We start from the raw sequence: 15,489 nt of genomic DNA, 5'->3' as shown, positions 1-15,489 counted from the left end.
TATGTACTAGGACCAAAAAGTGTATTTATGCATTCTGTAAATGTACATATGTACATATTACACCACCAGGGTACTAAATGGAATACATTTTGGCATGACTATTCATCATGGTACTTGTGTGTCAGTGTTTTTTACATACGACACTTTATCTATTATGTTAGTGTTACAGACAAACCTATTGATGCTGTGTAGTTATGCCAATGTAGAATTATGCTAGAGACACTATCCATTGTCTTTAAATCTAAAGATCTTTTCCAAAGTCTAGTGGAACACTATTTTCTATGGAAAATCTGGCTAAGACCACATGAGGAACACATACTAGTAGTAACCCATCACATTTTGACAGGCACTTATAATTGGGTACGTTCACAAAAACACACTTGTGATATGCAAATAATATTTATGGCCAAACATTCACTTTCAAGTCTAATATTATGTCATGTGTAGGTGTGATAATGTCATTGGTTCGGATTAATGCTTGACTTGGATGAATACAGCTGTTGGCGGTAATTTAAAATTTAGCATGGAGTGACGTGCCACATCCATCCATTCCTCTAGACATGGAAATGATCTTGAGCTTTGAAAACCTAGTCTAAAAGGCCAATATAGAGTGGCCTGTGTGAACCTTCACAATTTGCAAACTGACAGTAGGCTTTAAGGGGTTACTAAGTATTTACAGTCAATGTATCTCTTTCATACTAGGGGGTTCATTTACATGAATTGCCTACCCTAAGGAGTCAATTGAAATCCAGTACATGACTTGTGCTTTGTGTGTGTCAATGGTCAAATTAGTGATCTGTGTTTGGAATATGTCTTACCTCAGTGGTCAACTAGTAATTTTAGCAGTGCACTAGGGAGTTGTAAACACTAACAAGGATATGAAAAATAGTGCACTTAGGGAGTTCCGTATGAACATGACATTGTTGTGTAAAAATAGACATTGCATATCAGTGATGTAGGGAGTCATTTTAGTTGTGTGTACTGATGTGTAGAAATGATAAATTACTAGTACACTAGGGAGTCATTTTAGTTGTCTGTGTACTGATGTGTAGAAAAGATAAATTACTAGTACACTAGGGAGTGTTACATCAAGGTTCACTGGTTTACACCTAGTCATGTAATGTGCAGTACTTATATGTATATAGAATTCAATATTTTCCTTTATTGTGATAGAGCTAGAAGGGAACCACCAAGTGGTTATTTTGTTGAGCAGGATGGAAATTGAACCCAGCGTGATTTGTAAATATACACCTGTCTCCCTACTTTATCATAAAAAAGAAGGAAATTGTACAAGGTGCTTGCGTTCCAATATTGTATATAAAATGTATCTATATGTCAAAGTTAGGTAGACAAATAAGAATGTCAACTAAGTGAATTAATAACTCATCAATTATATGTATCAGTGGCAGTTTGCTCTGAAATATTTCAACATGCAAGCATCAGTCTAAAAAATTCAGTCATCCAAAAAAAAAATGTTGTGAATTCACCAAGGTTAGTTGTAAGTTGTAGGGTTCTTTACTGCAACATTTTGAATTTACAATGCAAGCAGCTTTACGTAATAACAGATATTAAATAAGAACTATGTTAATAACATTCTAATTTAATTCATGTTTGTAATCATAGTGTAAAGTTCTAATTATTCAGTAAGGAGTACCTGTAAACCAGAGTTATGCAAATAGCAGGAGAAAGTCCAAAAATGACCACCTAGCACTGAAAGCAAATTATTCTATGAATGTTATAGAGTTTAGTTCAAATGTTTGTGACATTGTTAAGTAAAATTAGAATGACTGAAAATGTTTTTTTGAAATTTTACCACCAACTTCCCTCCCAGTATCTGAGAAAAAATAGTAAGTTAATTAATTATGCATGCACTATTAAAATAACATAGGCCAATACCCACAGTGTTATGAAATATTCCCACCAAATATATCAAGAAAAGTTATTTAAAAAAAATTACAATCAGCCAACAATACATCACCTTTATCTCCTCAACATGGCAGGAATGTAGTCTGTAATGTATACCATGTTTGGGTGCCTTCATGCAACAGCCAACCCATTTCACTGCTGGGGGCCGGGCAGAGCAACGTGGTGTGTCTTATAAGCTGTATAGGAAAATAATATAAGCCCAAATTTACCAAAATGTCATCAAATGGGAGTATTTGTAGGTCAGTTGGCTGTTAGATTAAGTATTTAAAGCGGTTTTGAAAACCTGAACTAAATCAGGAAGCTTGTATTCAAAGAATTAATTTTAGAGGAAAGGATTATTAATGTTTATGATAGAATGCGCTACAAGACCAATTTATGGTCGAATGCTACAAGGACCAATTTAAGGTAGAATGTGATACAAGGACCAATTTCCCTTTTGGAAAGGTTGGCACAGTATTTGGTGGCCATGTTGGACTCCAAAATAAGTCAGTTTATTCTAATTGTGAGCTTTATTTAAGAAATTAGGTGGTGACCCCTGATTTCTTTTTATATTAACTGAAAATAGGTTGGAGTTTTTGAAAAGAAAGTAACAGTAAAAGTTGAAAATGTTAATTCTGAGGCACTTATAACATGAATAGAGTTGTAATGCTAGATTATGCAAATTAGCTTGTATTTCTCACGACACCTAAAATTAGATAAAGCACAGGCCAGTGATGAGAGTCAAATTTAAGTGTACATTTTGAAAAATTTACTGATGAATTTATAGAGTTAGTGTAAAAAAAAAAAAAGATTGAAAAAACCCAAGGTACGTGCAATCAGTGTTTGCTTATATGTGCATGCATTTATATGATTGTGAATGAAAACCAATCAACACAAGTATCAGCAATACATATTTACCATTTTCTCAGAACTTTCAAAATGATTAGAATGTTTTTAAAAAATTATGAGAAATTTAGGGAATGATTGGATGTTGTAGTGTATAAGTATATTGCTGTCTATATTTACATTATTATATGTGTGCCAATATTCTGACCTTTATGTGATTCTGAAATTATTCTTAGAGCTTCTGTGCATTTGCGCTCAAGGAAATGTGAAATATTTGATTATTCAAAAGAAATACAAGGAAATCACAAACATTCCAATATGCCAATCCTATATCCTGTATGGTTTGGTACACAAAATGGTGAATTTTATGCAAATTATAGTCAAATTAAGTATCGTCTGGTCCAATGAAATTCACACAAGGTGTAAACATAGTGTCCAGTTTTTCAGTGCAAACGGCTTCCCTCATGTAATATGCATCTTTGAGAGTATGAGAGAAGATCATGGGGAATAAATAATATGCAATTGTTAATTCAGGTTTCACGAACTCAAGATACACAAAATAACTTCTTGCACAAAAGCTCTGAGATTATTTTCTTGTTCTTTTGCCTCTTGTAATTGTTGTGCACACATCTTGCAAACAATGAATGATAGAATAATCTATGCGAAATTCAGTCTAATGAATAATATGCAAATCAAGTCATTTGCATAAAACTGAGTTTTATAATTATTGTACGAGGGCGCTGTGTAGTGTGTAAAGTGGTTACCGTATCATGTCTTCACAGTACTAATGTCTTGTGCCTTGAGTGAATGTTGCTTTTTTAGTGGTGAATAGGTAATTGCTTTAATTTGCATCTTGAAGCTCCAAAATGTGGTCAGTAAGTTTATGATCATAAAACAATTTATAATTTACAATCTGGTATGAAGAAGTGTGTGTGATACAACATTGTACACAAAACAAAGAGAATGCTCTGGCTTTGATTAAAAGTTATTTCAATGGCAACCAGTCAAATGAGAGATTTTATTGTAGTACTTAATTCTTGAAAACTGAAATGATATGTTTACGTAGCAAGTCTCTCAATTTGATTGGTTTAGAAATACACTGGGCAGGTGTTGATTAATTCAAAGTATTGTGATTGGTCCATAAATGACACTCTGTGATGAGAAGTAAACTGTTTTGTTGATTGCTGAAGATAATAGTAATCAAATACATGCATGTGATATTATGGACAAGGCTAGAGGTATGGATGAATATACATCATGTCTAATATTGGAAATAAACTGTGACGTATTTAGAACTTTTCCTGTGAATAGAATTTCCACAAGTACTTTTGTGAACTTCAAAATGATAGGCACTTGAAAGAAGTGGCTGTAAAATTATTCAAAATATGTAAAACGTCTAATGATATGCAGAAAATAGTGAGTGTAATTCTAGACATGACATTTGAACGTTAGTTATTTCCCACAATGCATTACGACATGCACTGTACATGTGTCAGTTCTATGTGATAATGTGCAATATAGTTGCTATGATATTTACATAGCATATAATCCAAGTAGATATTAATGTCTTATTTTTCAGTAGATGTTAGATTTCCTTTCCTATGTCAATTGACTATTATCATTGTTTAAGTGAATTCCTAGTTTTGCTTTGTATGCCCATTTTGTTTGATTTCTATTGGGCAGGGTTCTCCTCATACAGTAATGGCCGACTAATGGGAAATGGCAAAATGAGAATGTAATTATGTAAGTTAAAGTCTTCTTTGAGAATGCAGGGTTGTACACACAGCTCTATAATGTGCTGGGGAGAACCCTTAGTTACTATGTTTGAATTTATTTTTTGTGCCAGATGTTCTGGCGTGTTATAGTGTTAATACTGTGTATGACTGTTTGCAAAGGGAATAACATTCTGATTGCCATGAAAATCACTTTATTAATCACTTGTGGTTGCTATGGAAATTACCCTGTGGTTGCTATAGAAGTAACTGTGGTTACCATGGAAATCGCAGTGTCTCTAAATCTGTAGATCCTAAATATATTAACTTTTTTTGTCAGTGAGTGTTCAACTTTCCTAGATTCTATGTATGGGTGTGTGCCAGGTTTTCTTAAGTTATTTCTCTAAACTGTTTAACTTAAAGTGTGGCGGTATGAAGGAAGCACTCCTACTTTGAGATGGTCTGATAGATATTACTATTAGTATGAACTTAGAATGTTATTACATAAAATAGTTTGGTTAGTTTATGTATTTTTGCTTTACTTCGGCCACATATGGGCCAAAATTGACAATCCTGATTTTTTTCGTTAATAGTAATGTTAACTGCCTGAAGATAGCATCCACACCTCTATTTTCCCTCACAGCAAGCAGTCATACACAGGCCCCTTCACGTCCTCTACGCATTATTACTATTGATAGTCCAAACAATGATGAAAATATGCAAAAATTAAAAAAAAATTAAAGTGTAAATTGTGTGATATTTTTGTAGATTACAGAGGATAAATATATATATATATTCTTGTCAATTCTATTCAAATTTAATTTCCTTTCGGAGTAAAATTCACTGCACTGCCAGCTGTCTAATGATGTCATTCAGGGTCAAAGGTGAAATGATGACCTCTGAACTTACTTGGTGCAGCAGATATTTTGCTTCTTTTGTATGTATAGTAATTTAAGTTATTGTGTTGAATTTGTAGTACAGGATCCAAGGTGGAAAGCTGATGACGTGATTGTATTTAGATATTAGATATCATTTTTACACTGCCATTTTAAAACCCCAATTTCTCCAAGTGGCAGGGTTTCTTCAATCTTTACCAAAAATGTCATGCAAAGTAAAAAACTTCCTAATTCATTGAAAAAAAAATCCAAAAAAGTTTTTGTTCAAGATGTAGTAGAGACTGTACAATCTTCGATATTCATCAAAAAAAATTAAAAATTGTGATAAATGTCAATGATTTTAGACATTTTTCAGTAGAAATTGGCGGGGAAAGACAAAAGGTTAACAATATATTCAAATGGTTAAGTTGTGGAGTATATGTATAATCATTTACAATGTGTTACAACGTTATGGTAAGATATTGCAGCTGCTTGAGATATAGGTTCCAAAACTGGGGTTTTCAAAAGAACAGTTAGTTTGCAGAAATAGCAAAAATACTTTATGGAGTAGATTTTGTATGATATACTGCAATTGATTTGTCTCCTTTACTATTAGGGAAGTGTTGCAATGCAGCCTCCAATACTTACAAACAGTAGGATCAAAATAGCTTTATGGTGTAGACTAGAGGTAGAAGTATTTCTCTTAAATCTTTGTCATCAGCTTTCCACTCGTACAGTTTGATCATTGTAGTTTTACTGATCAGCAAGAGAGAGAGAGCAATAAATGGTAATGAAGTTGAATGACCTTTGACCCTGTCAAGACCTATTTTAGAGTGTAATTGTATACTTTCTAGAAATCATTGGCTTGAAGGGTTAAAGATGACATTTAATTTGCTTGATGAAAAAAAATGCATATATCAATTTGTTCACTATTGTTAAATCACCATAGTAACAATAAAACATACACTGCCAGTATTCCTACCAGAGCTGACAACTTACTCTGGATCATGATGCAATTGTTTAGTTTGTTAGCTTACTTAAAGTAGCCATATGGATGAGGATTAGATTTTTATTTTACCATTTGTTTCACATTGATATCAAGTAGGACACCGTGATAAAAAATTAATAATCCAAAATAAATACCCAATTCTCATTCCTATGGCCAATTCAACAGACAAATGACCAATGTCACAGTATAAAGTCATATATATTCACCTTGTAATAATCACTTTATTATGACTAGATTCATGTGTAGTAAAGCTGCAATACTTTCTTGTTGACATGAAAGCTACAAATATTTTTTCCAAACAAATAGTCTATCCTCTAGGAGGACATTATCTTTATTTTCAATATCATTTCCATTGCAAGAAATTTCCAACTATAGAATTGCTAATGTAATTCTATGTGGAATTGTGAAAACGTTGTATTCTGTTCATAACATTATTCTAGTTTGGAAATGTTTGTTAGACAAGATGTAAAATATATTTTGACGTCTTTCAATAACTTCATTATTCTATCTCTCTTGCTGTCAAGTGTTGTTTAAACGTATGGATCCATAACTACTTGTAAATAGGGGAAAACAAAAAGTTGACAAAAGTTGTTGTGTGTCTGTGTGACATGACTTTATTCACATTTCAGGCTCAAAAGAAATCACTTTGTTGTGTGAGAAGTGCAGGTACAATCCTGTACCAGTCCCTCAAATCCAGACTATGCAATACCTTAGTGGTCTGAGGCAATACAAATGAATTACGTGCTGCCGTCACTACACACGATACCACCTGTGAGGGCGCTTGACTTGATATATGAAACAAATGATCATGAAAAATCTGTGTATGCACTCAACACTGTCGTATAACTTGGTTTTGCCATGTCACCTGTATTATAGTATGTATTAAACTATTCCCTATTCAGTGTTGAATATTGAGTAAATCACGTTGACATTTAGCCCTGTATTTAAACACAATGTAAATAAGGGAAAATAAGGACAATTTTCAGAATTTGTCTCCGTTGTAAGTCTTATTGGTGATTTTAGTAAATAAAAGTCATGTGAATACTAGAATCTAAACTTATGTTGTGTGTGTGTTTATTGATGCAAAGAATAAGCAGTGTATTATTTGATGAAGGTTAAGGGACACAGCTGTAGTACAAACCTGGCTAGTTCTGTGGTAGGGGCATGTGGCCAACTGCCAACCCAAGACCCCACTTTAGACCATTTACATGTGTTTAGGACAAATTTTAGACCAAAATACATTTTGTAGTAGTTCCATAGTGGATTACAAAATGTAATTTTCATTTGTGTTTTTGCAATTAAAGGAAATACCATTCCAGGAAATAATCGATCTCACACTCTGTATCAATGCGCAACTTAAATTTTGTTTTATAAACATATTGCTGATTGGTTTATTACATTCCATAGTCAGCAGGCGTAGGTATTGATTGACAAATAGAATAACGTGTAAAGTGGAACCGGAACTACGTACATTCTGACAGATGATAACAAAGTGAACGGGCTACATATACAATAAAAATGCAAAAAATATATATACACGTTTTTATTACATCATTAAATTATACAAACTCTTGTGTAGAACTGTGTGCTACCTAAATAATGTCTTCTTGTATTTAGTTGTAGGTACTTTATTTTTAAGTTTTAATCTTCGGACTCCTTCTCTAATATGTTTTGGTTGAAGTGGTCCACTATCGCCCCATGATTCTAGTACATCTAAAGCTGTATAAAGAAAGAACAGTAAATAATAATGAAACCTGTTTACTATTACAAAATAAACAACATTCAATTTGTAAATAAAATGTATGTATGTATGCATGCATGCATGTATGCATAAAACATTAATTACTATCGATTGCGTTGACCCGTCCCGTTTGAGGGAACTAGATACATTGTGATAACTGTGGTCTTCACAACATTATTTTGCATAAATTTCACCAGTGGGATCTGTAAGTAGGATTTCAAAGATATCGGCACTGCAGGAAATCAAAACACTTCTCTGTACCATAACAAAGCGTCATTGATACTGTTTCAACTACCATGTTTTGACTGTCGCACTACGACAGTGATGAACATGTTAGCGGACGTGTCAACGCAATCGATAGTATTCTATATGAAAATACAATAAACTTTTCATTTATATACTTATATTTAGTCGGAGAAATTCAATGTTAGTATTAGTATAAGTGTTTTGTTCCTTCCTGTTTGATGTCATGCAATTGAAGATTTGGACATATTTATGTGATAATAGATAAAAACCAAGTGTACCGACTTTTTTGAATTTGACATCTCTTCCCCTAAGTTGTTTACACACACACACACACACACACATATATACAGACATTTAACCATCCCTATAGCACTATACTGAACCTCAGTTAAGTTGTACTAACCAGATGTACCTTTGTACAGTTACAACTCACCTTCTTCTACAATTTCACCAACATAGACTTTGGCAATACCAGACATTGCTATGACTACATTATGTGATACAGATGACGTTCCAATTAGTGACTGCATTAGCTGTGAAAAGAAGAGGAAAAAATAGCAAATACATTAATCACTGGCAATTAAACTGCAGATTGAACTGTCATTTAAATATCTTAAAATGATTTAATACACAGAAAAATTTATTTTGAGAGTAACGAATCAATAACGACTTTAAAATTTAAAATTTAACCATTGCACAACATTTATTCAGTGATAGAGGGCGCTGTTCATTATGAATCTGATAAGGTGTACCAAAGTTAAAGTGTCACAACTTGAATTTATAAACTTTTTACTCAAGTGAAAATACTTGCATGATAATTGATAACCTTGATTAGACTCTTTAAATGACATATGTGAATGACTGCTTTCTGTCACATTATCATTATGGTCATCTTCTGCCATTGTTTACATATTCATATATTTCATATTATTTATTTTCACCAGACACAAGAGAAATTGATACACAACTGAGAAGAAAAGAAAAAACAGAACAGTTGATTTCATAGTAAAGATTTCATGATTTTTGATACATATAAATTAATTTATCAAATCATTTATGACTTATATAATTTTAACCAGGTCTGAGGTTCAGTTAATTGCAAGTGAGGGTTAAGTGTGTCCCAAATACATGTAAGTACAATACTGCAAGTAACTTATAAATACAATGTATGCAGCATAAACTATGCCAAAATAAAAACAATACTTTGAGTACTTTATAAATATGCAGCATAAACTAGGCCCAAATATGTATAAACTCAGCTAGCTTGCTCCCATTTAACCGAAGAGACACAAAAGATTGACCTAATTTAGTAACTAGTACTACTGCACATCACAATAATACTACTACCACTTGCTCAGCCCCATGTGGAGAAATAATGTATGTACACAGACAATGAATTCAGAGCTATGTAGGAGGCAAGCTTCTACTCAACATTGCCAGAAATCATCTCCTTACATTTGTGTACACTGACCTGTGCTTCCGATCAAGTGTTTCAGGTTGACTTAATACAGCTAACCAAATGATGATCCTGTGAAAGCAGCTGAATTTGTGGCATATGTCATTTATTAATGTACTTACTCTTTTTATTGCTGCTTTTGGAAAGGATGCCCTTCTATACATCTCATATCTGTTTAGTTGCTCCTCAGAAAAAGATGAAACAAGCACCCTTTGAAGGAAATAAAATAGAATAAATATTAAACTGTGGCTATTTACATTCGTAGTATTGCTGTGATATCAGAAACATAACTTAGAATATGTGCTGTGATAAGCTGTTATCGCAACATCTGATTAGTCTGTAAGACACAAATGTACATGTCATGTTACCCTATCAGCCAGCATTGCACTCACCAGAGAAAACTGGTTAGGACTGAATGTCACAACAATGTATCTTACAATCTACTATCTGACTTGTGCAATCTAAACAATAATTCTATTTGGATAAGGTGACAAGGCCGACAGTCATTTTTCTAATTGTGGGCGCTTTTATAGTAAAATAATCTTTATCCTAAAACCAAGTCTCAGAGTCAAAGCACCATATTTCAAGAAAGAAGTTTTTAAAGTTTGAGTAAAATCAAGTTTTCTCAAACACAGTCCAGTCAAATTTTGCTGCAATAATTATAATATACAATACATGTATTTTGTGGTATTTCCACTACAGAACTATCAATCCATTATACAATACCGTACATGAATGTTTTCTGTAGCTAAATACCCAACGTCCTCTGTAGCTTGGCTAAAATTACATATGTACGCGGTGTTAGGTTTAGAATATTAGTCACATTTGTTACACTTACTGCATTTTCTGGCGTTCTTCTTTGGCTAACTCCTCTCTGTGTTTTATTAAAAGCTCTCGTTCCCTGTCTTCCATCATAACACTGTCTCTTCTAACACTTGGTCTTCGTTGTCGTTTGCTTGGACTATCTTCAGTCTTTTCGCTCTCTTCCTCTGCTTCAGACTCACGCTTACGTTTCTTAGGGTTTTCTGCACTTTCAGAAGTAGTTGGGTCCACAGCGTCTGTTTCAACACTTTGTCGAGATGCGGCGTCTGGCAGTTTCACCGGAGAAGGAGAACGTTGAAGTTTGGATCCTTCCGACGACGAAGCGGCCGCCCGCTCCGCCATTTCCATGTCTTCAATACCTGTAGATTTTCGGTGTAAATTGAGAAGACCTATTTTCTTGGGATCAGCCATATCTGGGTTAATACTGCAAACTTCCTGCTGTATATCGAAAATCAAGCGACTTCTAATTCATGTAATTCTGTAGATCAAAACAAGGCACTGCACGAGTATAAAGTTGGCGTCAGATTCAGATTCAGATTCAGCTAGCGTCATATTGAGCGTCAGATTCAGCGTCAGATAGCGTCAGATCCGAAGACACCCGACGGACTCAATCAAACCTGAATTAATACCGTTGAGACGACAGGGGAAGATTCCACTCCACAAGCTTTTGATCGAAGTTGGGATGTCTCTGCTTTTACAATTTTTATTTGTGAAAAACACGTGAAATAGAGTTGAAATACTTGTCACCGAGACATTGATAGCCCCAAGTTCGTCCACTGTATGTTCGTTGGTTGATACGTTTTGCCAATAATTTACACGACGTCAGTAAAAAATTAATTTACGTGCGTAATATGTTGCCATACTTATGTTTTTATGCACATTTGAAAGCCTCTGAGATCTAGCTAGACATGTACCAGAGTTTGGTGTGACTGATAACACTTAGAAGGCCTCCAGATCTAGACGCAATTGGTAAGTCTTACATTGTGTCATTGTAACCATGGATGTATTAACCTATTTTAGGTATTTAATGAATAAAGATTTTTTGTTGAGAGTATTGTTCATGAAACTGTGTCTACCTTTCACTTTGTGTATGTATGTGTGTAATGTGTCATAAGATTATTATTTATGTCCATTTTGAAGTAGCCTGAAGATTAACACATTTAAATCACACGTTGAAAAATATATAACCTGTAGTACATTGGCTATATATCAAGAAAACAACAGCATTGGGCTGATAGATCAGTGCAGTCAAGATGATATTAATCTGAGTTAGTTAGTAATGTCTGTCACCCTATGATGGATCGTAATTGGATGTAAAAGGATGTATAATTACAAGATACAGAGAATGCTATTATCATTGTGATGTTCGTTACATTTTCTAATAAGTATCAAATACAGTTATAGGTATATACAGTTTGTATGAATTGATGTGCTTTATTGCATTATTTACCTATCCCCATGAAGTTGGTACATATAAGGCTTAATAATCACAACATTAACTTTAATTTTTCATTTACCATCGAAAGAATTAATTCATTGAATTTAACACTGTGTGGGTAGAGGCAGTGCATTATTATAAAATCAAACATTCATCAAACATTGTTTTTCCACTTAAAATTGTGCTCCCTGGGTCAATTATTTAACAAAGATGTGAGCATCATTGCTTTGAAATAAGTTTTGAATGCTTCTACTGAATTATCTATGCCTTAGAAGCCAAGATGGAAGTATATAATTGTTACGGTATTCAGGATGTCCTAGAGGAAAATGTCATCAACTGGGGTAGGAATTGGTGAAAGATGTAGTCTTGCTGCCCCTTGTTCTGTACTGATCAATAACACAACACATATCAACCAACAATAAACTAAACATGCTACCATTCAGAGAAATATATCCCATGTTCCAAAAGTTCATAAACTTCAAATTAGCAATTGATTGACTCAATAACATCAAATATTTGCTTGGTCAATATATTTAGCAAGTTTAATCAAATTTGGTGTAATCTCGGTTTAGGCCCTAACTGACAACATTCGTTAAGTATCCAAATTGACAGCACTAAATTTCATTAAGAACTATCATATCTCTGTATGATCAATATCTGCGGCAAGTTTCATCAAATTTAATAAAGCCCTTCTAGATGCATAACCGGAGTTACAAACATGCATTTATTATGCAAATTAGCCCTTAATTAACTTGACAACTCTTTTATATCTTTGTATGATCTGTAGATGTAGCAAGTTTCATTTAATTTCTTCTCCATGTATAGCCCCATTTATCATAATTATGCATAAATCATTATGCAAATTAGTATTACTTTTTGAATCCACTCCCACCAAAACCTAATCAGCGCCAAGTTACTGCCAGACAATGCCACATAGTAAGTTGCAGAACATTTGCTTCAGTGCTTTTTGAGACATCAGTGGAAATTCTGCAGTGGAATTCTGCAGACACACAGCACCATGACATCAGCTCCCACACGGGAGCTAAAAAGAGGAACCAACACACAGTTCTGCCTTGTCGAAGTTACAAGATGGAATCTATTTTAGAAGAGACAATCTTTACAAAGGATTGTGTATTGTTTTATGCTGATAATTGAATATATTTCTACCAGCTGAGTACCTATCAGACTTACAAATAAACCAGTCTGACATGCCCATTCAACATCTCAATGGAGAGAATGAAAGTACTTTTTTTGCATTGTGCATGTTTGTGTTTATTTCTTCTCTACTTGTTTATATCTCAAATACCAATAAATTCCCACAATGCAATTACTGAACGGAATAACATCATTGCTCTCCCCAACATCACTAATTAGAAATGTGGAAGCCAAGGCTCAGAAACCTCATGTTTAATATTTTCTGGAACATGCACTGTACTTTACAATATACTACACTACACTGTTCTGTGCTATAATTTACTGTGCTGTATGCATGGTACTATATTACCATATTGTCATGAAAGCCAAGTTTTTCTAAGTACCAGATGGAGGAGGGACACAACTACTGGAGAAATAAGAAAGAACTCACACACACGTCAAAGGTTTTACTTTGTCTCATTTATCTCTAAATAACAAAATACAACACTTGTACAGCAAATCTGCCTGTATGAAAAAACTATGCTTAAACCTATAAAATTACTGATGGCTGGTTATGGAAAATAAAACTACTGGTAATGTTTATTGTAAAGTCTCATTTGTGTTGTATCAAAGCACAGACTTGGGACACACTGTTGGCACTGCAATACACACACACACACACACACACACACACACACACACACACACACACACACACACACACACACATACATACATACATACATACATACATACATACATACATACATACATGCACAACTCATGGATAAGATTGTCATTGTTCATGAATGCCAAGTTATGTTCAAAGCAATGTAGTATTCACAGTCCCAGCAAAGTGTTGAGTTTCCAAGCAGTAACAGAGTTCAGAACTTCCTCATACATTGTATAAGAATCCAACAGCATACAGTACTACAGAAATGTACTTTTATCACACATCAAATTCTGTGGATCAGCACCCATAACTTTCAAATATTGTCCATTTATACTAGTGTTACATGTAAACAACTATACTCCATATTATTGGATGATTGTACTTGCCACCAGGTGTCCTTCATATGTTATGCAAATTCACAAAAGTTGTTTATGTACAGTCAGTCATCGGTTGTAACATATCATGCTAATTTACAATATACCTTAAATTGTATGCGAGTAATAATGTCTCTAATTATCACAACAAGTAAACAAGTGTGACTGGTCAACCTAAAGTTGCTGACTGGCCAAATAAACTTTAATAACATCACCACACTGTGGCACATAGTTAACCATACATTAATATAAATATGCAACTTTATTTATTCTAGGCTGGAAGGTATGCCATGATGGGACTCTACACTAACACATCAGTCAGCCCCTCTCACATGAGGGCACTGCACTGCACTATACTATACTATACTATACTGTACTGTACTAACTAGTATACTATACTATACTATACTATACTAACTAGTATACTATACTATACTGTACTGTACTGTACTGTACTATACTATGCAATACTCTACTGTACTGCACTGTACTATACTATACTGTACTGTAAATGTAAAGTACTGTACTGTACTATACTGTACTGTACAACACTATACTATACTATACTATACTAACTAGTATACTATACTGTACTGTACTGTACTGTACTGTACTGTATTGTACTACACTATACTGTACTATACTGTACTGTACTGTACTGTAAAGAACTGTACTATACTATACTATACTGTACTATACTATACTATACTGTACTATACTATACTATACTATACTATACTGTACTATACTATTAACTATACTATACTGTACTGTACTATACTATACTATACTATATAATACAATACAATACTGTACTATACTATACTATACTATACTATACTATACTGTACTGTATTGTAAAGTACTGTACTATACTATACTGTACTATACTATACTATACTATACTATACTATACTGTACTGTATTGTAAAGTACTGTACTATACTATACTATACTATACTATACTATACTATACTATACTATACTATACTATACTGTACTATACTATACTATACTAACTATACTATACTGTACTAACTATACTATACTGTACTGTACAACACTATACTATACTATACTATACTAACTAGTATACTATACTATACTGTACTGTACTGTACTGTACTGTACTGTACTGTATTGTACTACACTATACTGTACTATACTGTACTGTACTGTACTGTAAAGAACTGTACTATACTATACTATACTGTACTATACTATACTATACTGTACTATACTATACTATACTATACTA

The 15,489-nt window shown here is 33.5% G+C and overlaps 1 protein-coding gene across 1 annotated transcript; it reads right to left on the bottom strand.

Annotated features, from left to right (window-relative positions):
* Window positions 1–7,789: 7,789 nt before the first annotated feature.
* Window positions 7,790–11,091, bottom strand: LOC144448381 (uncharacterized). The gene is made up of 4 exons (XM_078138604.1): window positions 10,629–11,091; window positions 9,913–10,000; window positions 8,768–8,867; window positions 7,790–8,066 (listed from the first exon to the last, which is right to left on the bottom strand). Exons 1-4 carry the CDS (start codon window positions 11,021–11,023, stop codon window positions 7,936–7,938), a joined length of 714 nt encoding a protein of 237 aa, XP_077994730.1. The 5' UTR covers window positions 11,024–11,091; the 3' UTR covers window positions 7,790–7,935.
* Window positions 11,092–15,489: the final 4,398 nt, after the last annotated feature.

Source organism: Glandiceps talaboti, chromosome 17, assembly GCF_964340395.1.
Source record: "Glandiceps talaboti chromosome 17, keGlaTala1.1, whole genome shotgun sequence".
NCBI classification, from domain to species: domain Eukaryota; kingdom Metazoa; phylum Hemichordata; class Enteropneusta; family Spengelidae; genus Glandiceps; species Glandiceps talaboti.
This window is presented reverse-complemented; position numbering and strand designations above follow the sequence as displayed.